This window comes from Haliotis cracherodii, unplaced genomic scaffold (genome assembly GCF_022045235.1).
Source record: "Haliotis cracherodii isolate W230 unplaced genomic scaffold, xgHalCrac1.p SCAF_13, whole genome shotgun sequence".
NCBI classification, from domain to species: domain Eukaryota; kingdom Metazoa; phylum Mollusca; class Gastropoda; order Lepetellida; family Haliotidae; genus Haliotis; species Haliotis cracherodii.
Genome location: NW_027266268.1, coordinates 40605129 through 40631885, shown reverse-complemented (window position 1 = coordinate 40631885; position 26757 = coordinate 40605129). Strand labels below are relative to the sequence as shown.

Below are 26757 nucleotides of genomic sequence, written 5' to 3'. Positions count from 1 at the left end.
TGTGATTCGACCCCATCATTAAAACACAAACATGAACTCATGGTTTCTTTGGGAAGCCAATACGGGGAGCTGTTTCCCCTAAATATTTAGAAGAAACATGAGGCAATCATTGAGTGGCGTCACTGAAGAAAGAGCCTTCAACCAAGATGGCCACCTCCACAACCTGTCACGAATGTCCGTTAATCTCAACATTGAATCAAATCAATTTATGGGCTGTTATTTTTTACTCACGGGACTTGAAGAGTTATTTACGTAAAGATTTCTGGCAAATTCTGTCAATCTTAAGAAACCATTTCCAAAAGAAGGAAATTATTGAAAGTTCCTCTTCCTTGATTACCATGCAACCGAATGTGACCTCGTATTTTAAGAGCCGGTATTTCAAGTCTTGTTCGCATTCATTGATCAGCTTTGATTTACAATAAAACATCACTCCGTGGAGAAGGAATAACCTGGCCAAGCGTTGGACCTCCGTCTTGCTGCACCATAAATAAAACAATATATATCGGCCACATGACTGCTTTTAATTCGGTCATGTCAGATTTTACGAATCATGTCGATGTGATGGCAGACAACAATAATGTTCAAGTTTTATCACGTTCAAGCTCTCTTGGCGTAAGAGTCATGTGTGAGAGAGGCCATCAGTAGATGGCCTATTTGATGTCTATACTACCTGAGTTTTCTTTGGAGGGGGGTGGTTTATGCTTAAAGCCTCATTCAACAATATTACAACTAAATGAAGGCGGCCTGAAAATAATCTCTATTCTGAACAGACAAACCCGTGATTGATATCATGAGAGACAATCCACGCCATCGGGGTAGAATGACACACAATCAACCAATTCACAGTCGGACCTACATTGAGGCCCATGACCTTGGGGATTCCGCGTTAGAATTAGCTTTCATCAATGTTCCCAGGAAACTATTACAGGCAACAGATGGTAGTTAGAGTGAGTGAATTGGGTTTAACACCGCTTTTAACCGTATTCCAGTTCCATCATGGCATATCAGCATGATGTGGGAGGAAAGCCAGTGATCATGATGCCTGTCTCAGATGTTTACCCTTCTGATGAACCCCACAAGCACGGGTTATATATCTGGTGCTGACAAAGGTTAGAATAGGTCCCTAACAGCCTATCAAAGGTGACGCATGCAGCAAGCTATTACCGGTGACTGGGTGGTCCGACTCGATGTGTTGGGTCTCAGCTCATAGTAATCACTTGATCGTCTGATCTAGACTTGAATACTTACAGGCCACTGCTATAAAGCTGGAATAGTGCTGAGTGCATTGTGAACCAACAAATGAACAATGTTAGTCAACCCACCTGACAAACACAAGTCCCCGAACACAGTTTATTACAATTGCAGGTGTGTCATACCGATTTTACAAAACGAGGGTTATTTTTGTATTTCTCAAGGGTAATACATAAATTCTTACACAGGTTTAATGAAATCAATATGCCACACACTCGAGTGTAATCATTCCTTCATTACCCTTATTTCTTCATACTTTTGTGCCTCCTTTTAGAGAAATGCACAGATCACGACTGCCGCCTCAGAAAACCATATTGTCGATTTGACATTAACAATTATTCTAGTCTTTCCTAGTGTGACGGCATTCCGATCTTACATCACAATAAGATTCGAATGACATCACTAACACCGTCCAAATAAGGTAAACAATACAAATCATTGTACTCCATGGCAGCGGTAGAAACTAACATTTTCAGTCCAGAAGTCCTTATAATGAAAACATGTAGCAAAACCCTTAAAAATGGCAAATTTCTACTGGTCCTCATAATACCTAACTATTGGGCAGTTTGGCAAGGACTACAGGACTATTGCCAATTTCTAATGCTGCATGGTGGGATATCCTGACAACAAGAATAAAACTTGCAGCTGCTCACCATTAATACATTTTATTACACTACTTTTCTTACACTTAAAACTGAAATATTTTCAAACTTCTGAACAGTTTCCCAACCTGAGTAACTTACATGAAGGGGAAGGATTAAGTGCCCGTCACCAGTTGACTGGCGATCAGTCTCCCAAAGTCTCCTCCCGCTCTGTATTCGCAGTGAGAAATTGGACTAATTAACAACAAATCACGATGAACATCCTCGTTGATTACATCATTACACAGACAAACAGTGTCAACATCATCATCCTCCATCACGTCACGATCAATCACAATACCTCCATACAAATCTCCATGCATGGGTTCTCTTCTTTTCATGTTTAAATCTAATTTCTGTTTTAAAAACATCCAACCATTCCTCAAGGCTAAAATCTGATCTTTCCAAGGAGGCTCGGCCATGAGGTCAGTAGGTCTCTGTGAAGTAATCAGGGATAATAACAACGTTCCTACGATGTCCCCAGTCCTAGGATCATCCAATCACCCGGCACATTCTACAGTCGAAGCAAATGGTTACCCTCCATTATCTAAACTGATGAAATGTAGAAATGAAATTATCCAATAAGACCTGAGCTCTTAAGAACTTCCTGAAATGAAAGCTTCGTGTCACCACAGAGTGTCCCCTCGTTAATGTTTAGTCGTTTTAATTCCCAGGCCGCTCGTCCACGATGTGACTGCTTCTCTTCCTCTTTGACTCTAATCAGACTTTATCCAAAAAAGATGAACAATTTGCCAACATCGAAGAGAAGCATACCCAAGTCACTACATTACACAGCTCATAGAGGGAGTCAGGGAGGGTAGAGGTAGAGGAGGGAGGGTATAGGTAGAGGAGGGAGGGTACAGGTAGAGGAGGGAGGGTACAGGTAGAGTAGGGAGGGTAGAGGTAGAGGAGGGAGGGTAGAGGTAGAGGAGGGAGGGTATAGGTAGAGGAGGGAGGGTAGAGGTAGAGGAGGGAGGGTAGAGGTAGAGAAGGGAGGGTATAGGTAGAGGAGGGAGGGTAGAGGTAGAGTAGGGAGGGTAGAGGTAGAGGAGGGAGGGTAGAGGTAGAGAAGGGAGGGTAGAGGTAGAGTAGGGAGGGTAGAGGTAGAGGAGGGAGGGTAGAGGTAGAGAAGGGAGGGTATAGGTAGAGGAGGTAGGGTATAGGTAGAGAAGGGAGGGTACAGGTAGAGGAGGGAGGGTAGAGGTAGAGGAGGGAGGGTATAGGTAGAGAAGGGAAGGTATAGGTAGAGAAGGGAGGGTATAGGTAGAGAAGGGAGGGTACAGGTAGAGGAGGGAGGGTATAGGTAGAGGAGGGAGGGTATAGGTAGAGAAGGGAAGGTATAGGTAGAGAAGGGAGGGTATAGGTAGAGAAGGGAGGGTACAGGTAGAGGAGGGAGGGTATAGGTAGAGAAGGGAGGGAATAGGTAGAGGAGGGAAGGTACAGGTAGAGAAGGGAGGGTATAGGTACAGAGGGAGGGTATAGATAGAGAAGGGAGGGTATAGGGAGGGGAGGGAAGGTATAGGTATAGGAGGGGGGGAATAGGTAGAAAAGGGAGGGTATAGGTAGAGAAGGGAAGGTATAGGTAGAGAAGGGAAGGTATAGGTAGAGGAGAGGGGGAATAGGTAGAGGAGGGAGGGTATAGGGAGGGTCAGTGAGTCAGGGAGGGTATAGGTAGAGGAGGGAGGGGACAGGAAGTGGAGGGTCTGGGAGTCCGGGAGGGTATAGGGAGGGTCAGTGAGTCAGGGAGGGTATAGGGAGGGTATAGGGAGGGTCAGTGAGTCAGGGAGGGTATAGGGAGAGTATAGGGAGGGTATAGGGAGGGTCAGTGAGTCCGGGAGGGTATAGGGAGGGTCGGGGAGTCCGGGAGGGTATAGGGAGGGCAGGAGTGAGGTGGAGGAGGGGGGATCAACTCTTCCATTAGATGCCTCACAACAGTATTCAGACATGAACTCCTTAACAAATCTTCCTGACAACATGCAACCTTTCAAGACTTCACCACGACATACACTAAACTTAATTTAAGAAGAAAATGGCTCCCTAAATCCAATTTCTTCTCCCATGAAGCTAAGCTTTTAACCTCACTGTTAGCAGTTGGCTCAAGATCAAACGTCTTTCCCCGGGAAGTGAAATATCCTTGCAAAAAGTGAAATATTCTTGAAAAAAGTGATAGTTTTTCGGCTTGGGTTCAGTCAACATTGCTATGGGATAACACATGGCTATTGGATGACAAAGACATATTTCTGTTTTTTTTCAAATTGAGGAAAACCTGTAGACCATAAAATGCTTTTTTGATTATTCTATGCCCCCATAATGGCTTTGAGATAGTTTTCTTGAAAGATAAAACTTAATCACCAAAGAAGACCACAATCAAGAAAAAATCAAACATCTCTAAAGAAAAGTTAATGTGTTAAGTCCTGAATTAATGACTTCAAGAAATCTGAAAGTCATCAGAAACTCATTAATCTTCAATGAAAATGTCAAGTTGATTTTAATGACATTTGCATAAATCACTTAAAATAATCATCAAAATCACCAAATCGATCAATCAGGAGTAGAGTACTGGGTTCTCTCAATATAACACCACAGGCAGCCGGGAACGTGGATCTCCCTTTGACAAGAACTGTTTCCTGGATCATGCAGATTCCAGAACGACAGAGCCCAATGAAACCCAGCTGAACATAATCACGAACTGCACAACGTGACAAACCTTTTTCCCCATCTTGGGCTGCCTGAATCCCACACCCATCCTGACTGCAGCCATATCTTGTTTACAAACTGCTACATCCACACTGAGAGTCTGACCACAGCTGACCAGTACACCGCCAGCATGGTAGGTCAGCTTCCACCAGGTGACCACAATCTACCTTCTTGCAGTGAAGAGCTCCACACTTTCACTCAACACATCGCCACGGTAACCGATACCACAGTAACCCACACCTCAATGCTCAGATATGCCAGGTTTTCAACAATAGAGATAAGTAGTACCGATGCCTACCTTCCCCACGTCTGTACCCGATCGTGTTACCTGCCCTCACGAACAAACCCTGCATGTGAGAAACACTTCCTGCCAGATGTTCCCCAGGTAACACAGCCGATTGTTTCACCATGGAAGCCATCTGCTGCAGCCTATCTAAACCCTCTAAGATCAAAACCATAGTTAATATTTCATTTTTAGCATCCCCGCAATCTTCTGTGTTAAGTTGCCAGAACTTTTTAACTCACTTCCCCCTCTCGCTTCTTAACCAGCATAGCTGAACAACACCTCTCATTTCTTAACCAGAGAAATGTGAGCATAGCTGACGTAGAGCATAGCTATGCTCTAATCAACTATGCTTTTTGTCAGCTATGTTTTAGCTAGTCTCTAGGTCAGCGATGTTCTATTAAACTATGTTCCATGTCAGCTATGCTCTATGTCACCTATGTTCTAGCTATGGTCTATGTCAGCTATGTTCTATGTCACCTATGTTCAAGCTATGCTCTATGTCAGCTATGCCCTATGTCAGTTATGTTTTAGCTATGCTTTATATCAGCTATGCTCTATGTCAACTATGTTCTAAAGATGTTCTATGTCAACTATGCTCCAAACATCTATGTTCTATGTGAGCTATGCTCTATGTCAGCTATGCCCTATGTCAGTTATGTTTTAGCTATGCTTTATATCAGCTATGCTCTATGTCAACTATGTTCTAAAGATGTTCTATGTCAGCTATGCTCCAAACAACTATGTTCTATGTGAGCTATGCTCCCAACAACTATGTCCTGTGTGAGCTATGCTCTATGTGAGCTATGTTTTACATGAGATATGGTCTATATGACAGCTCAGAATGATTCATCAGGTCTTAACCATATCTCTGTGAACAGTTCCTTAAATGCTGCATCAACATTTTCACACCTACATAAGATAGCAACATCGTCCATGGTCTACACACATCAGATAGCAATATCATCTACACTCTACATACATCGCTGCCTCCAAACATCACTCAAACACACACGTCTCATCTGTCCCTAGACTTTCAAAAGCAGGAGATTTAATCATGCCAACAAGTCGTCAAGTAAATGGAAACCTTCCACTCGATAACGAGATTCGTATCATCCATCATCACAGCAAAAGTTGGGTTTCCTGATTGTGTTTTGATAGATTTCCCTCACAACCAGCAGGGGGCGGTCGGGTAGCCTAGTGGTTAGAGCATTCGCTCGTCACGCCAAAGACCCGGGTTTGATTCCCGACATGGGTACAATATGTGAAGCCCATTTCTGGTGTCCCCTGCCGTGTTATTGCTGGAATATTACTAAAAGCGGCGTAAAACCTCACTCACTCACTCACTACCAGCAAAACACAGCACTGACATCATGGTGCTTATTAAGCATCACTTGCACCTCCATCCCAGCATCATGGTGCTTATTATGCATCACTTGCACCTCCATCCCAGCATAATGCTACATGTAACATCAGAAAGGTTACGGGTCGTGAAAACATGAAAACACTTCCTCGGGGACTCCGACAATCTCAGCAGTGAAGTCAGAAAAACAATCAGAGTTATGCTTTCAATAACAGCTGATTCTCTGTCTATATATGTATTTGTTTTCTTGAATGAAATCTGTCAGAAGTATGGATTACCTCCCTTCAGGAGACTCCCCAGTGGGGAGATAGATAAACTACTGCAAGATGAACTGAGGTACCTGACAGTAATGTGTGTGAGGAGGTGGGGAGGGGGTCGGGAGGGGGTCGGGAGGGGAGGGGAGGGGAGGGGAGGGTCATCCTCACGCAACACCCACATCAATCAACACATATATGTCATCTCAGATAGAAGAACTAAACAGGCAGAACATCAACTCTAATATTTATGGAAAACAAGTAGTTCAGCAGATTATGTGGATGCCCGTCACACAAAGGTACTGAGTTCAATTCCCATTATGAAGCTTGATCATGGTGATTGTAATATTGTTAAATGTACACAAACCATATACACTAACTCACACACTCACTTCACAACAGTCATGTTGCTAGTGTTGGAAACTGGTTCAAATTTCAAGATTGATCACTGGTTTGTTTGATGACTGATTGATTGATTGATCATGACAAAGAATAGACAAAAATCAATATCCTACATCTTGTTAATGTTTGCATTTTGTTGTTTTTTAACAATTGCTACACTACTATTCCAGATCTATGACACAGATGTAAATTATAAAGTCTGGAACACACAAACCAGTGATTGATATTAGGAACATCCCACGAGGACAGCGTACGATGACACCGGACCAACCAAGTCACCAAACATGACCATCCAATCCACTGACCCAACTGTCCGGCATCTGGGCATCTAGTCTCACCACAGCACCAAGTGAATAACAAGGCAATCGTTCCAACCCATATCATAACTCTTAGACTGGCATTTCACTCAAATAGTCACAGAAATATAGTGATCTTATTTTATAAACATATATCTACAAAACAAAACAAAAAAATCCAAATGGAGCCCAGAACAATCCCTAATGTCCTAGAACTGAAGCAATGTAGACTTGCCAAATTCTTCTAGACTTGAGTCGGACTCCTTTTTCAATTTTATTCTCAGGGTCTGGGAAAGAGTGTACGTAACTCTAGTCTGTAACGCAATACATCAACTTAGGAAATGCTGAAATACAAACAAGCCCAGAAAGTGTGTTCACTATCAGACCCAGTGTATTATTCATGTCATCATCACCCCCCAGGGTGGTCCACACAACAAAGAGGACTGGAAAATATACCATCCCAGATTTCATGATGGATTCATAGGTTATAAACTGAACCCACCAATCAGTGATGAAGTATAAGAAATGAAACAGATGGTCATCAGAGTGAATCATGTCTCCTGACTATTCCACAGGCGATGCTGCTACTCTGGCAACGCCATCAGGACCTCACTGTCAATAGATGATGCACAAAGTTCAAAGGAATCAAATATGCTTGATATACGAGCTGCCCTAATAACGGAGAACTGCAGGCTGGTTTTACACTCCAGGTAATAAAGAGGGCCACACCTATGATAATGATGGCTTTGAACTTTATAAAAACAATAGCACAAACCTTGATGAGCCAGCCAGACTCGGATGAGACCTGGGGGGGGGTGGGGGATAGGACCGTCAGGTTTATGAGATTGGCAGAGCACGAGACGGGCAGAGGATCAGGAGGGAGGGGGGGGGGGGGGGGGGGGGGACTGGACTGAGATGGCTCCCTAAATTTTTTCTGAATTCTGGTGACATCGCATATTAAAAGTGTGATTGTGTAATACTTATTCCAGCTGCAGAAAACAACTGACTGCTTCTAAATAGACTGGCATTTTGGTAATTTAATTAACCCAACTGTAATGTAAGTTCATATGACAGATGGTAAGCCTGTCTCGCAGTCCCTGGAACATATAATTTTCTTTCCGCCCAGCCCTTTTTGTAATGCAAAAGTCATAAATGAAGCAAGTCTAGATATTCCTCAGGTTCTGAATCTCCCATTTCACTGGATCTCCTTTTCAAATTAATTGGAGTTATTTGTTATAGTGTGTTGTGGTGTTGTGTCAAGATGGGTGGTGAGATCAACATGTCTAGTGTGTTGTGATGTTGGTGTCCAGCTCATTTAGATACAGACAGTAAAGAGTGAGTGAATGAGTTGGGTTTAGTGACTCTTTTAACAGTATTCCAGTCATATCACGGCATGTCAGCTTGAAATGGGAGGAAAGCCAAAGTGATGCAGGTCTCTGATGTTTACCACTTTGGTGTAACCAACCAGCATGGATATGGTGCAGACAAACCTAGTAACATAATCTGGACAAACTAGGAATCGAACCCACAATCATATGCTGCTTGAGTGCCTAAGGGACACAACTCTGCAAAGCAAATTGCAGCACCTTAGACGACTGGGCCACCCTCACCCCCAGACAATAAAGACAGGAGATGAGAGGAGGAGTGGGTTTAGGTTGGGCTATTGTTGTAACGAGGGTCAAGAGGTCACCCCGGTGCCAGACCTTGTCCCAGACCCTGCCTCCCTCCAGGAACCAGCTTATCCTTCACAGCTTAGATTGGTATCACCAACAGCACCCAAGAACTTCAGATGGCTGACCAGTTAACAGTTTATTTTATTTTCCTAGTTGGAAAGTAATTTGAAAAATGTCTACTGCATGACTACAGAGACGCAGCCGTCCGGCCATCAAGGTGAAACTGAAATATGTCCAAATCTATGCCTTTCTCTACTTTTCTAATATGAACACTTTTGGCTTTAACTACCCTTCACAAAAGGGTAAATCCAACATGACATTTGAAAAATACATGTTTCTGATTGGTCAATCAGAGGTATCAATTCACAATAACCACCTCTTATTGAAACAGATTGGTTTCAAATTCAATTAAGTGTGGTAAAATCTACAGAATGTTTTTTTCTTTATTTTAGGCAGAGAAGTACAAGTTGTTTTTTCCTCGAAACTCTTTGTAAATAATATTCATCTTCGTTAACTTGTGTATCATGGAATTGGAACAAGGTTTCAAACGTATGTAGTGACAAGAGTTCAGTATTCTATGCAGCTGAAGGCAGTCGGGTAGTCTAGTGGTTAAAGTGTTTGCTCGTCACGCCCGAAAACCTGGGTTCTATCCCCCACATGGGCATAATGTAGAAGCCCATTTCTGGTGTCCCCGTTGTGAAATTGCTGGAATATTGCTAAAAGCGGCATAAAAGCCATACTCACTCGCTATGCAGGTGAATGATTACACAATCACTAAGTGTCAGCGCAATACATATATGAATGATGACATTCTGAACCAACACAGATGATGCTTGTAACATTGCAGCCATCAAATCCACCAGCACATCAATGTCCCAAGTGGGCAATTTTTAACAATAAATTCTTCATATTTGCTTCTTGCACTTGGAAAAGGCTTAGCTGCATTTTTGTGTAATAGCTGTTGAAAGCCTAGGGGTTGTTAAAAAAAATAGATAACGTCAACAATAGAAGTCTATGGAAAAATATTGAAGGAGGGTTGAATGTTTTACACCTAGAAGTGATCCGGGGCAGATCACAGATCTCAGACATTTAGAAATCCAAGCAGCAAAGCAGAACAGAGCAGAACAAAGCAGTACAAAGCAGTACAAATGAGAACACATCAGCAGAAAGCAGTAAAATGAAGCTCTTTCTCCTGAAGGTTCAAAGTCCTGCCTCTGAAATTCAAGCTGGTCCACAAGCCTGAGACTATTAAATTGTCCTGAGGACAAGAAAAAACAACAATGAGGCAGTCCTCATTGACTAGCAGCATTGGAGGGCTATATTTCTGAACCAATTCTCATTGTTTCAATTCTGCTAAAATTCAGAACTGAATAAAACTGACAAAAAATGTAAACATAGTAAAAATTTATCTCTCGTCCAAGCAGGACAAGCTAAACACTCAGGGAACCAGTGAAAGAAGTCCTTTGTACTAATCCTAAAGAAACAAATTTCCAGAAGTGCTGTCAGTGACTGTTATTTTATACCGAATTCAGCAATATACTAGATTTTTAACAGAAGCAAGAAAATAATTTTTCAAATTTCAACCCACCGGGTTCATTTCCAGGAAACATTGCGATGTCAGAGTGATATGGAACATGGTTTGTGCTCAAGGAATCACACGTCTTGTAAGGATGGTGGGCACCTCATCTTCATGATCTGCTTGGTGGTGACTTACAACTAGCCCCTGGGGACTACTCGTACAAATAGACAGACAGCATCCAGTGCTTGTCAGTGACTTACACCTACCCCTGGGGACTCCTCGTACAAATAGACAGACAGCATCCCGTGCTTGTTAGTGTTACAGCCAACCACATGTGATGTGGTTAATTGCACGTCATTGATGATGTATTTCATTGCTCATAATATCAATCACTTCTTTGTACGAGTATAGCAACAATATTGCTGAGTGTCTTGTTAAACAATAAATAAAGCAATTTATATGGAAATCTGGAAGTGCCTTGCTTAATTAATGTCAGCAAGGAAAGTTTTTGCGTTTGGTTTACTGCAGCTTTGAAAGGACAGTTATATCACTGAGGCAGCATGATGTGGGAGGAAAGCCTGAAGTGATGCAGGTCTCAGAGGTTTAAAACCTTGACAAACCCACGAGCACGGGTATGGTGCTAACCTAGGGACATGATCTAGGAAAACCGGGATCAAACCCAGGGTTATGGGTTTCTGGCATGTCTAAGGGACACAACTCCGCACAGCAAATTGTGGTGCCTCGGACAACTGGGCCATCCATGCACCCTTCAAGATCGTTGACAAGACATGTAAACATTTGTGACATATCCTCCACCAACACCTACTGACATCTGAACATTATATGAGTCAAGAAATAAAGTGAAACTACGCACCTTCTTGCTGTGTTTTGGACGCTTCTTGGGACAAACAGCCAACATGACTAACAATTCCCGCTCTTGAAGGTGCAATATGCACTTCTGTTACCACGACAACCAGACCACACCGTTGCCGCTAACCTCTGACCAAAGTGTAGCACACTTCTATGTAAACATACCCGATAGTGTATCTACTGACAACCCTACACCTGTAGATCAACTCTCACATCACATCTCATCTCTACAGTTGCACCCAATCTGGAAGTCTGGCAGCGTGGAGCATGGGTAAACATGTGTGTCGTTACTGCCGCGGTGGAGGGCTGGTGAACCCAGTCATGTGGGGGGGAACAGCGTGGTGCAATCATAACACTCACACTCCTGTATAACGTATGTATATCCTGTGTAGAAATGATTCGGTTATAATCAAACTGACAAAACTACTGAAGCTTCCATTCTGGTAAATAATGAACATTGATGCCGTCAGGAAGAACAGGAACTGTCTGAGTCAAAAAAACACAAATTAATAAAAAATGACACATTTGGGAAATGACTGTCTGGCTATGAGATCTGGAATCAAATGAATGATCCTTTCTTTCATACAAGATTACAATCACATTTGGATCTGGCATTTCCTCTCTGACTGCGATGTCATTTTAATCATTTAATACTGTAATCATATTTCGAGGCATTCACGAAACAATCATGAGATGTTCGGTACAGAAAACAAAATCAATATACAGATGGCACTCTTTCAGATCAAGTAAAAGTAGAACTGAATTTTGTAATTGTTTCCCGTTAGGAAAGCCTGAATGTTTCCTTCTGGTCTCGGCTGCTTGGCAGTCACATGACCTTCCAAGGGAAAGGCACTGTGGGTGACAGGAAGTGACCCCAGGGTTGTCATGCTCAATGTTACACGGACATAAAGCTATGTCATGCACATCGTCCCACAGTTCCTGTGTCTGGGTTGATGAGTGAATATGATGGTCCTGTGATATAGGGGAGGTGAAATGGGCTTTAACATCGTGGTCAAGATTATTGCATTTATATATCGAAGTGTGTGTGTGTCTACTTGTACTACTTGTCTACTAGTTTGAACCCACTGACTTACCATACCGCAGTTTAACATGAACACCCCACTCTGACACAAAATACTGACTCTGAGCCGACCAGTCCAGTTTTAGTCCCTTAATGCTGAGGGCCAGGAAGGGTAACAACAAGTACCAACTTACACAATCTTTTGGTATGACATGGCTGAGGATTAAACCCCCGACCTTCTGTTCTCCAGGCAGTCATGTGACATGGAGGTGAATACCGACCTTCTGTTCTCCAGGCAGTCATGTGACATGGAGGTGAATACCGACCTTCTGTTCTCCAGGCAGTCATGTGATATGGAGGTGAATACCGACCTTCTGTTCTCCAGGCAGTCATGTGACATGGAGGTGAATACCGACCTTCTGTTCTCCAGGCAGTCATGTGACATGGAGGTGAATACCGATCTTCTGTTCTCCAGGCAGTCATGTGACATGGAGGTGAATACCGACCTTCTGTTCTCCAGGCAGTCATGTGACATGGAGGTGAATACCGACCTTCTGTTCTCCAGGCAGTCATGTGACATGGAGGTGAATACCGACCTTCTGTTCTCCAGGCAGTCATGTGACATGGAGGTGAACATGATGCCACATGTAGCTCCAAAGTTGATGATTTCATTGTTTGTGATGTCATCAAAAGATGTTCAAAAACATCAAAGACATATTTTTTCTCTTTTAATTCCTTCAAAACTTCACAAAGTTATGGGCAGGCTCAATCACACACAATATATTTGTCTGCTTTGAACATCATTGACATTTAAAAATGAAGAAACTGACAAGGATCACAGAGTTGAATGAAATCAAAGGTCTATTAAATCGACAACAGTCTATAAGCCATTGAAGGCAGGTCTGCTGAAACATAGGAGTGGAAGAGTAAGATGTGAGTTCTATCGGGCTGATCTGTTCATCGGGCAACGAGGACACACGGAGATGCTTACATCAGCCTTCTAAATTAGCACTAGTCAGATAGTCCTTGCCAAACTGCCCAATAGTTGAGGTATCATAAGAACAAGTAGAAATTTGCCATTTTTAAGGGTTTTGCTAAATGTTATCATTATAAGGACTAGAGGGCTAAAACTCTAAAGTTTCTAATGCTGCATCTTCTAGCAGACACACGTTCCCATCTTCTCTGAATATCAGCAGCAGCAGCTGGTACCAGCTCCATCTAGATCACCTGAGTAAATATAGCACCTACCTACTTCACCCATCCTGTTCATAGCACTCCACAACCACCACACCCCTGCCCTCCTGATGTGCTTAATTACAAGAATTAAACATGTTGCCATGTAGCGGAACCAGCACTTGAACGGCGCGAATGGCCAACAGAGACAGGCGGAGTTATCTTATCTTGTTTTACACAAGTTCAGCGGAGCGGGTTGTTGCGGTAACACCTGGCTTGATTCAACTGATTGTGATCACATTCGTTGCCCTGGTTCCAGACAAAACGACCATGCAACTCATGACAGAATTTATATTGACATTTGTTATTATGGTAAATAAGGAGGGGAGGGGCGGGGGGATTGGTCTTAGGATTGTATTATTTTTTTTATGCCAAAAAAACCTGTTTTAGGTAACACTTTTTCATCGTCCCCACCAAATACATTCAACATTTTTTCCTATTGCAACAATGTATTTTTCATGGCAGAACATTTCTTTCTTTTTCCATCAGTCTGAATAAAAATATTTCTTGGTAGAATTATGAGGACAGTTTATTTTGGGGGATAAAATCCCCATTCCCCTCCAGGGTATCAATTGGTCGGTCCCCTAGTTGAAGATCTGTGGAGACATTTCTACTGACATTTCTCCACTTCTTCCCTCCTTCCTTAATTAACCCTTTCAAATATCAATCTGTTTTGAACATTTCAATGAGACCATTTATCATTTTAAAGACACATTTGACATTTAAGTTCGAGCAAAGCAAATATCACAAGACAAATTTACACTTGTTTTCCACCGATTATTTCTCGCCATTTTGAGTTTACTGCAATTCCTGAACTTGGAGACCAATAAACATTTCCTAACACCAGCTACCTGATACCTACTCAGTCAGGCTTTACTGGATCGCCATCATGTTACCATGGCAACTGACATCACCAGACTGAAAGTCAGCTTAATCCAGTGAAATCTGACCCCAGACAACAGGTTTATCAGAACTGTACAGAGCCCTTTATGTCAACTATTTTCTTTCCTGAAGCAAAATTTTCGTGTTCTGTCTTTTCTGGAACAAATTATTTAACAAAAACAAAGCTCAGTTACCTGTTACCATATCGGGGAGCACAGGTGGCCCAGTGGACTAAGGTGTAGCACGTTATGTCATGCCAGTTGTCATAAACCAATGACTGTGAGTTTGATTCCCTGTTTAACCTGGCTATGGTTCCGGGGTACCAGTACTCGTGGGTTTCACCGATGTGGTAAATGTCTGTTAGACAGACCTGTATCACTTTCACTCTCCTCTCACATTAAACTGACACGACACGATACAACTGAAATACTGTTTGAAGTGTTTTAAACCTAACTCACTCACTCACTCATTACAATAAAATATTAGTAGGGAAATCAACAGTTGAGACCATTTCTGTTTTCTGGGTTAACTTGCATCAGTCAACAGATTACTGATTAACCAAATACATTCTACTTAACCCATTGAGTCTTTGACACAGGGAATTTGAATTTGGAGTCTGTGAGTGACTCAGTCAGTCAGTTTGGTTTTATGCCGTTTTTAGCAATATTCCAGCAATATCACAGTGGGGGGACACCAGAAATGGGCTTCACACATTGTACCCATGTCAGGAATTGAACCCGGGTCTTTGGGGTCACGAGCAAAAGCTTTAACCACAAGGCTAGCCGACCGCCCCTTGAGTGAGTGAGTGAGTGAGCGAGTATGGTTTTACACCGCTTTTAGCAATATCACAGCGGGGGACACCAGAAATGGGCTTCACACATTGTACCTATGTCGGAAATTGAACCTGTGTCTTCGAACCACGAACCACGCTTTAACCACTAGGCTACCTGACCGCCCCTTGAACTTGAAAGAACATGAAACATGAAAACATGAAACTGTCTATATACCTAGACCAACAAAACTAGGGGCCAGGGACCACTAGACTAACACTTAGTCAATGAAAACATGTCTTTAAAATATTTTTTTTATAGAACCTTTCCTCTTCTGCTGTTTTCATGGAATCAAGCAAACTAGACTTGGTTAGTTTGATCTAGACTTGCCTAGGCTTTTCGTATAAAAAAAATACCTAAAAAATATAAATTCCACAGTAATGGTGCAGGACTAGGGGCAACTAATAACTCACTTTCAAGAGTCATTACAAGAAACATGAGGCTCCCGTAGATCAGTGTACTGTAAGATTTGATAACTACTTTATTTACAGGACCCTCATATTTCTTGAGATGAAGTTGGCACAATGACTATCACTGTGAGTCCCTCAGGTTTGCAATATATTTTTATGTCTGTGTCCATTTTTCTGCACCATGAGTGAGTGAGTGAGTATGGATTTACGCCGCTTTTACCAATATTCCAGCAATATCACGGCGGGGAACACCAGAAATGGGCTTCACACATTGTACCCATGTCGGAAATCGAACCCGGGTCTTCGGCGTGACGAGCGAACGATTTAACCACTAGGCTACCCGACTGCCCTTCTGCACCATGAAAAACCTTGATTAGGTTATACTATTCAAAAGAAGTTAAAGAACAACCGATTCTTTCACATGACTATAACCTGTCATGGCTGGTCGGTATTGCCTCACACACGTGGCCTTCAAATAATGGGAGGGGCGGTCGGGTAGTCTTGTGGTAAAAGCGTTTGCTTGTCACGCCAAAGACCCGGATTCAATTCCCGACATGGGTACAATGTGTGAAGCCCATTTCTGGTTCCCCCACCGTGATATTGCTGGGATATTGCTAAAATCGGCGTAAAACCATACTCACTCACTCACTCCAATCGTGAGGTTTCCTTAACATGTTTTGAGTAGTATACAACTGCTTTATTGTTAGTAACAATGTTTCAGGACTTTTTTCCCCTTCATCACGGAGGAGGATGCAGACTTGGAGTTCTGAGGGACATACTTCCATGGATGTAAACTCTCCGACACCGTCAGACGGATCCCTCCATACAGCACATTGCTCCACATTATACAGTGTTGTGTTATCGGTACCGACATTTCAAGTATGTCTGATATCTGTGAAGGATAAGGGTTATCTATCTCACACTGCCTGCCTCCGCATCAATACAATTACAGTGATATATGAGGCAGAACCCCCCTGTGGGGTGGGACGCTGGCCGTGAAGCAATATCACCATTACTGTCTTGAACACAGTATCTCGGCAGACCCACAACACAGGGTACACACCTGGATGTCTAGCCTAGGGGAGGGGGGGACACTGGCCGTGAAGCAATATCACCATTACTGCCTTGAACACAGTATCTCGGCAGACCCACAGCATGGGGTACACACCTGGATGTCTAGCCTAGGGGTGGGACGCTGGCCGTGAAGCAATATCACCATTACTGCCTTGAACACAGTATCTCGGCAGACCCACAACATGGGGTACACACCTGGATGTCTAGCCTAGGGGTGGGACGCTGGCCGTGAAGCAATATCACCATTACTGCCTTGAACATAGTATCTTGGCAGACCCACAACATGGGGTACACACCTGGATGTCTAGCCTAGGGGTGGGACGCTGGCCGTGAAGCAATATCACCATTACTGTCTTGAACACAGTATCTCGGCAGACCCACAGCATGGGGTACACACCTGGATGTCTAGCCTAGGGGTGGGACGCTGGCCGTGAAGCAATATCACCATTACTGTCTTGAACACAGTATCTCGGCAGACCCACAACATGGGGTATACACCTGGATGTCTAGCCTAGGGGTGGGGGGGTAGGACGGCTTGGGTGGGGGTAGAACTTCTCTAATAACTATTAGTTTAAATCATAATTTCTAGATATGTAAATGATAAGAACAAGTTGTCTCTACAAGAGACTGGAATCCTTAGACTGTACCTAGACTTGCTTATTAGGAGGATAGAATTACTACACATCCATGAACTTTTCTTTCAGTACAGCCTTAGAGCAAGGCTAGGATGGGGGGTGGTGGATTGCTTGTAGAGTGAGTGAGTGAGTGAGTGAGTGACTTTTGTTTAGTTTAGCACCGCTTGGAACAGCATTCAGTAATAAAAATTGACACTGGTCCTATAGTCCTTGCCAACTGCCCAAAAGTTAAGGTATCACGAGGACTAGAAGAAATCTGCTATTTGCTATACGTTATCATCATAAGGACTTGTGGACTAAAAACGATAGTTTCTATTGCTGGTGTCCAGCCATATGACCGTGTGTGAGTGGGATACCGAAGGAAAGCCCGAAGTGATGCACTTCGCAGTCCCTCAACACTTGGGTGAAAACTTTGGTCCTGACAAGCCGAGAAACAGGACTCAAACTCCTCAATGGGAAATGAGGCGCCTGTTTAACTGGGCCACCCGTCCCCCCATATGGGCTGCAGAGAGGGCACAGGATGTGTGTGGGGTGTTGAACAAAGAGTATTGCCAGTGAATGTTTATTCGGAGCAGTTTACAAATCTTCAGAAAGTTTTCAACTCCTCACAGCTACAACACACCATGTTTAAGGGAGTGAATTTAGTTTTAAGCATTGTTACCGAGGACGACACCGGAAACGACATCCCACGAATGTGGACTTATTTCTCTACATGTAACAGTTGAGATTAATGCTGAAGGTAAAGATATTGGTTGGACAAAATACCCTGCTAGGCCTAAATCAGTGAGCTGTGCAAGCTTTGAAGTTTGTCACAGCACCAACATCCCTTCAATCTGCTCTCACAACACATATAATAAAATCAAATAAAGTATCATGTCGTAAGTGAAGCCTTCAAGGTCGTTAACAAGATTACAGACAAAACAGCCCATTCCAAGCAAAAGTGCTCTTTCAAGTCTTCTAGTTTCATGCAAAAATAAACAATTAAAGCAGTCAAGGTGATAGATAGTCATATTAGGTGATAACACAATTATTGCCCGCTGTGTTGATACGGGGGAGTCTGGGGAATAGCAGGAACCCCTTGAAGAGGGCCTTGAAGAACACCACGCCATCTTGACAGGTTTAGGAGATAAGTGGCAGAATCTTGTGCAATTGATCTTGACTTCTTTGTTGAAATTGAGAAACTGTGGCCCCACTGCAATCATTCCCGTCAGACATTACTGAAAGGTGTAGATCTTTAAATCCAATTGATAAATGTGTTGTTCAACATTTGAGTTTAAATGTCTGACAAACGCATGCATGACATTATTACCTCGGTTCACGGCCTATTCCCAATTCAACAATATCTCTTTATCCGTTAAGCATAATGTCTACATATCAAGATCAATGAGGTCTGTGAATGGTTTCTGGATTTACGCTGTCCCCAGTGTCTGATGCCGTCTTTGAACTTGGCTGATTACATCTGTAGGTAACCCTTCTGAATCAGCTGATTTAATCTGCTGACTCCACAATGAGAGAGAGAGAGAGAGAGAGAGAGAGAGAGAGAGAGAGAGAGAGAGCGAGAGAGAGAGAGAGAGAGAGAGAGAGAGAGAGAGTATCTTGGTAACATATTGTCTAAATGACTCCAACTCACACGGTCGCCCATTGGTCTGAAGATTGCTTTGTCAGTGACATGAGGTTTACACTACCTTCAGCGTGTTTCCAGCAACATCCCGGTGGGGGACACAAGAAATGGGCTTCACATTGTACCCATTGGGAATTGAACCCAGACCAGTGAGACAAGAGAACGCTTTAACCACAAACCTACCCCACAACCACTTTGGGCACACTAATGATCCCAACAGGTCTCTAACTATCACCTTGCACCAGACTTCTTGACACTGTGTTTGTCCATATACCCTGTTTTACTGAAATAGCAAACTACGGCAGTATTAAATATCTTTACCGTGGTAATCTGTCATTGCATTGTCTGTCAGCAAAGAAATCTTTTTCGTATTCTGATCAAACAAGGTAATAGAGTCTACATCTTTGCGAAGTCATTCGAAAGTAGAACAGCAATCTGTTTGATATCACATCTTACTCACAAGGGACACAATTTGTGCTCTATGTAGGGTGGCGCAGCGGTAGAGCTAAGAAAAGGCAGCTTGATTCAGGGTTAGGGTGAAAGCCAGGCTTGATATAGGCTTGTGGACTCTTGCCTCGGGAACATCATCAACTTGTGGCACAGGTAAATCAGACTTGCTTTACCCTCGTGAACTCTTGCCTTGGGAAGACCATCAACTTGTGGCACAGTTAAACCAGACTTGATATAGGCTCGTGGACTCTTGCCTCAGGAACATGATTAACTTGTGGCACAGTGAGACCAGACTTGAAGCACTTCCAACATTCACATCTTGGTTTCTCCAGGTTTTCACAAACTCAATCTGGGCAATCACTTATTCAAAGCATTCTCAAATAAGAAGACAAAAAGTCGGAATCTATGAATTGATTTAATTAGTAAACAATCCTAGAAAGGTAAAAAATACAATTTTACCAAAAAATGACAATATCTATTAAATTGAAATTGAAATCATTGTAGTTTCCCTGCTTCTGGCAATGACAGGGCTCTGTGATGACATCGGGAGGCAGGTCTCTTTCTCCCGGTTGCCGTGTATTGATGGAATGTCATGAATAACAATAAAAGCCAGCCAGCCATCTTTGAAATTCAAATTGAGATCGGGGAGAGAAAGAGCTGAAAGAAGTGCTTCTGAAACTTTAATTACTTTGACTTTTTGGGTAGAAATTGCTCAGATAATGCAAAGATTTGTGGCAAACCCTGTCAATGATGCATGATGGGTATTATGAGGCTAAGACTGATTGGGGGATTTGTATGTGGTGGTTGCCGAGAGCGTCAACGTGTAGCAGGACGGTGGCACTGTCGAGACGCGCGGAGATGACCCCCAGCGTCACTCAATCCAGTTTATCGATGTATTAAAGGGATTTTCCCTATTTATTCTGATAAAAGCACAAGGGATTACAAGAATAGAGCTCATTGCATAGCAAATACTTCAAAGCTGGATCGCGAGTGGAAGGCAGGAGACTCGGCTCTGCAGCTGACGATGAGAGGTATGCATGCAGGAACACTTCTGTACAGAAGCTAATATTTAACAGATTAGAAAGAAGAGGTTCTGATGAAATGGCTTTAGAAATTAGTAGAAAATAGTTACAAACTTTTAAAAATTTCAACTTCAAAACAACACGTTCAGTATGAAATAACATTTGGCTGGATGTCTTCAGATCCTCGATTACATGACAAAATTTGTTCAGCCACCAATGACAGAACACTTTACCCTTAACAAGTTACTCTGCCCCCACTCTTGTCCCAAACAAGCTCCCTTCCTCCCCCTAAACAAGTTACCCTGCCCCCACTCTTGTCACAAACAGTGCTGCAAGCTGCCTCCCTCCCCCGTAACAAGTTCTACTGTCCCTAATCTTGTCACTGTCTGATGTACAAGATGGTTGGAGACCGCCCTCCCCCCTGGGAGAACTGTTCCCTCCCTATATATTTCACCGATCTTGTCATTACTGAAGTGCAACGTGACCGTTGCAAACACGGCCGTCCTCGCCCCCGGGACAATCTGTGTCTCACACCAGCTCCAGGAACACACCCATTCATCTTCATTAGTTAATTATGCCATGTTTTAATTACTTTAGATTAAGGGTATCACACCGAGCATGGCGACAGTGCCCGCAGGCGCCGGACTGATGGGAGCCAGATAGCCAATTACGGTTGTCGGCGGCGGTAGCAGAGTGCCGGTAGAGGTAGGAGGAGGTACCTGATCGGGCTGTCCATGACAATGCTACCCTCCCAATGAGACAGTTTTATCATATAAAATATCACTCACAAATTTGTTTCTACCATTTTGGGGGCTACAGAACCAAACTTCTTCCTGTAAACCTGAATGTGTGTTCATGAAAGAATAATATTTCGTCTCTAAAGGGGATATTTTAAATCTTATTTTCTCAGTTGTCTTTTAATATACCAATATGGTAATGAGAAAGGGAACACTTAGTGATAGACACAGGAAAATGATTTGATATCATGGTTCCCAGCCTGTCTACCATATGTGTGTAGGCTACAAATGTGTTGAATTTGTAAACACGCTATTTCAAATGTACCTTATTCATTTCTATCAGTATATATAATAGAAAGGAGCTCAGAAAATCTGTTCAATTCAGAAGTGAACGAATCTAGACTTGCCAAAGAATTGCGGACTTATTTGGGAGTCATTATTTTTTCAGGGTCTGTATGAAAAAGTTACCTTGTTTAACTGTGTGTGTGTGTGCAGGACGTGTGTGGCAATCTGATTGGCTCAAACATGATGTTAGGTGGGATTTGATACACTCTGAATTTCAAAACTTGTCACATCGGAATACTGTTATTATCCTGTCTCATGTAGAACATGACATGAATTAATTTTTGGGATAAATTTTATTCCATTTCAAAGTACATTTAACAAATACATAAAGAGGGCAAATACAATTACCATCAAAGTACGTGACATAATAAAACTAATCACAATTAGTATTATTTATTTATTATTGATATTCCACTAATGATTAACTTAACTTGCTTGGAAAATCTCCATTCCATAATTATCATACTTACAAACATTAACAAAGGGAGACAATGCGATAAGGAGAAGAGTTTTTGTTGTTAATTATTATCAGAGGTTTATGGCTTATTTTGTTCTGGATGAGTGAGTGAGTGAGTTGTGTATGACACTGCCATACAGCTACATCACAACGCATCAGCCTGATGTGGGATGCAGGTCTCAGACGTTTACCACGAGAACGGCTATGGTGCTGACAAACCTAGAAACATAATAGGGGTGAACTGCTATTTGAACACACAAGGGACGTAACTCACAACAAATTGAAGTGCCGAAGAAGACTGGACCACCTGTGCCCCCATGTCGTTCTGATGAAGACAATTTCCAGATGAAAAATCTTTCATTGCAAAGAAAAGTCCCCAGCCACCATAATGCAGCACTGACATCATGACTAAATACATACCCTCCTTATCTTAACAGGATTATCACTTGACCCAAAGGCAAACACCATGTTGAGTAATCATTCTCCGAGAAGATAATCGCATGTTGAGTTTATGCGGGTTAAATATTATTATCAGTTTGTAAGACTACTGATGCTAAACAAGCATCACTAAAGTCATGTCTTGAAGGTCACAGCAGGGTCACACAGTGCCATTGCACTTACAACACTTCAAAGATGTGACACGTTTTTTCCTCCTCTTTGACCATGAGAGCACGCTACAGGGGAGATAACTGCTGGTGTTCAAATCACTCTATGTCTCATTAAACAATGAGTTCATCACAACAGACTTCAAACAAGAATTAGAGAAAAAGACTGACTTTATTTGCTTTCATCCCCTGGGAAATGTGTTTTGAAAGATAACTGTCACACTCGCTGTAGCCGGGGGGGGGGGGGGGGGGGGGGGAAGGGGAGAACAGAACCCTTGACAACCAATGATCAGCCAAACTGTATCAGTAAACGCTATCATTGAGGAAGAATGAAGCAAGATACTCATTTGTGGGATTTTGGCTGAGACAGAACTACATGTCCTCAACATGGTAACAAAACACTTCCAGCATTCTTGACTCAATAACATAGGCTAACAGTTTTTTTTAGTTTTAAGTTTATGGACTTGACTGCATTAAGCCACAATCAGAAAAAAAAGTTTTTACTTTTGTTTAACAAGCTCTGACAATCTAACCTGGGAAGACCGAAATAGAAATAAGTATTAACTTTCGCAGCTCAATATTTTTCAATATCTTTGGTATTAAGTTTTTAGAGTCAGTTACGTAAGTATAGTTGTTTCTCATTGAGTTTCGCATAACCACACATAAGTGGACCATATTCAATATTCTTGTTACAATTTATAACACAATTACAGTGTGTGATACAAATTGACATGTCTATATTAGACAAGGTGTATGCTTGCAGAAAAGTAAGGGGAGTAACTCTGTCTGGCAAGGTGATGGGATATATATACTCTATATTACCTACATTGAAGCAAGGATCTCTCTGGTTACTGCTCCACTACAACATCTACCCTGTGACATACACTGTATATAGTCATGTATCACCTACACTGAAGCAAGGATCTCTCTGGTTACTGCTCCACTATAACATCTACCCTGTGACATACACTGTATATAGTCATGTATCACCTACACTGAAGCAAGGATCTCTCTGGTTACTGCTCCACTACAACATCTACCCTGTGACATACACTGTATATAATCATGTATCACCTACATTGAAGCAAGGATCTCTCTGGTTACTGCTCCACTACAACATCTACCCTGTGACATACACTGTATATATATAGTCATGTATCACCTACATTGAAGCAAGGATCTCTCTGGTTACTGCTCCACTACAACATCTACCCTGTGACATACACTGTATATAGTCATGTATCACCTACATTGAAGCAAGGATCTCTCTGGTTACTGCTCCACTACAACATCTACCCTGTGACATACACTGTATATAGTCATGTATCACCTACATTGATGACACAGATAGTGATGAAGGCATGGCTACATGTGTTATTGTGGGAGGCATTACGAAGTCTTCTTGAAAGACAAATATACATATTATTCTATTATATTGGACACCAAGACAAGGTAATTATTGATCTTTAAACTGACAGGAAGGTAGCAAAACAACTAATATGGGTTGCTTAGTTTGACAAATTAATTTAGTTTTAGAAAATTGAAATATATTTTTCATTCCAACATGAGTGAGAAAATTTTACAAGGCAATGTTTAATATGGGGGACATCATTGTATCCATGCTGGGAATAGAACCCAGGACTGACAAGTGAATATTGCTTTAACCACTAAGCTACTCCCCTACAAATCTACTATAGTATTTAAAAACACAGTCAGAATCTTCCAAAGGAGTCAGCAGACACTGACTTATGATTATGGAAAGGGTTTTGTCTGTTTATGTCGAGTATGAAGCATGCAAACATGGCGCGGCCTCATCACCCTGAGACAGAGACAGGCCGCCAGGAAAGCAGCGCATTAGCCACGAGAAAAGAGGAAAGCCCTATTTTATGGATACCTTGTCAACGGGGGAAATTACACAATGGATTATTTGTCATATGAATGTCCTTAAAACATGGAGGAAGGTTTCCTCTGACAGTTCGCATGATGTAATGACAGACATAAGGACAGACATTATGATCTAAAGCCCCACATTAGGCGAAGGAAGAGCCAGGATAAATTCATCTTCAACTGTAAGTTTCCTGCAACTGTGATCTGTCAGTAGGAACACGACAATCCTTTTAGAGCCAGCTTATAGCTCATTACACCTGCCAGTTGTTACTCATAATGAATAGATTCATATGAACAGACATTCTCAGCTCCCTGGGGATAGTACTTTTGGCAGACATTGAGATTCTGATCGACAAATACCATAATTCATCAATTAGTTGTTCCCGGGGGGTTAATGTATAAAACTGTAGTCATAAGTGTGTGATACGACATATATCACCACATAAAAGTTTGATATATGTTTCAGAATACATGCTGTCATGTGGTCATGTTTCCTCTGGGCTTCCGAAGTAAGTGCACTGGGCAGGCAAATTAGGATTTCTTATACAATCTTATTCTGAAACTTGGAGGTGTTTTAACACTGCATTCAATACAATAACGTAAAACTAGCAAAAAACATTTATCTTTACTTCTCCTCCTGTCAGACAACTACAAATCAGCTCTACAAAGCCATTAAATTTGCTGAATATTTTTGTAGGAGATTTTCCCAATTTGTTTACTGACATTTGCTGCAGACTTGTGGCTGAATATGGGGTTCTGAGCAGGTCTAGATAAATACTGGATGACGCATCCAGCCATGGCTGTGACAAATACTTACATGTTCACCTTTGTTTTCTAAACAGACAGGGGGCATATCCTTCGTAGATTTATTTTTCCTAACCAATTTATCACTTGGAGTGAAGAATGTGGTTAGGAATATTGTACACATAATAAATTGAGTGTGTGTTGTGAGGAGAGTAGGATAAAGTCCAATAGCCTACGTCCCTCAGAGATGCTTCATCAAGCACATCACGAAGCATGAGGCTGTATCTGTTTCTGAAACATCTTGTGTAACAACCAGCATGTACAACCGCGAGCACTTGACCACCGGAGATGTCTGACCATCTGACCACTACAAGTGTCAGCTGGAGCCGATGGGAGCCGGCAGGGATCAGCACATGCTGGTCTGTAACTAACCTGCTATGTTGGGAGCAGCTGCAGTGGACACAATCATCACATATTGGATGTCATGAGGCACATGCATGGAGCTACCTAGGTCTATCTATCCAGGACTCCTGGATATTCCTCAAGCAGTCTCACAGGACTCGCAAGTGCAAATTACTAGCATCTCATTGTGTATGTGTATGGATGCATTATGTTGAACAGAGTTAAAACTGGATTTGTTTATTGTTGTATCAGCTGAGGCCTGTATTGAGGAAATTCACTGCTAAAATTGTTTTGAGGAAATTCACTGCTTGTATTGAGGAAATTCACAGCTTGTATTGAGGAAATTCACTGCTTGTATTGAGGAAATTCACAGCTTGTATTGAGGAAATTCACAGCTTGTATTGAGGAAATTCACTGCTTGTATTGAGGAAATTCACAGCTTGTATTGAGGAAATTCACTGCTTGTATTGAGGAAATTCACAGCTTGTATTGAGGAAATTCACAGCTTGTATTGAGGAAATTCACTGCTTGTATTGAGGAAATTCACAGCTTGTATTGAGGAAATTCACTGCTTGTATTGAGGAAATTCACAGCTTGTATTGAGGAAATTCACTGCCTGTATTGAGGACAGGATTTTAGATAGATTCCTATTCTTGGACACTGACTGACTGTTATAACTGATGACCATGACCATGTTCAAGACTTGGTCTCAAGTAAAACCACGCAAGGAATATGAATATTCACTGCCATGGCGCTCCATAACACGGCTGACAAAATGTCTTGTCAAACAGTTGTAACATGGCTGGCATCTTCAGGGTACAAACATCTTTTCAAAATGTCACTTAAAATATACACATGTTCCTTGGGCCGAACATAATCGATTATTTATTGAGTATTTGTTTTCAGAGATTGAATGATGTGGATATGTTCTCATGGCAAATATCTGATTAAATGAGTGAATATTGATAATATAGAAAGTGGGCTTACCTTCTTGTAGGCTTTGAAGACGTTGCACTTGAAGACGTTGCTTGGTCCGTCACGGGCGATGTAGCTCCAGATCTTCAAGTCCTGGGAATCGTGGGATACGTAGAAGATCCTGAAACCAATCAGATAAGATGATGATTATTATAAGTGTACAAGAGAGTGCTACAAA

General features: G+C 42.1%; 1 protein-coding gene across 1 annotated transcript in view; it reads right to left on the bottom strand.

Moving 5' to 3' along the window:
- Window positions 1-26757, bottom strand: part of LOC139459935 (carboxyl-terminal PDZ ligand of neuronal nitric oxide synthase protein-like) — a 215285-nt gene that overhangs the window by 24963 nt on the left and 163565 nt on the right. The window contains exon 5 of the mRNA XM_071241670.1: window positions 26592-26700. Within this exon, the coding sequence (XP_071097771.1) occupies window positions 26592-26700 (109 nt within the window). The remainder of the gene's footprint in view (window positions 1-26591; window positions 26701-26757) is intronic.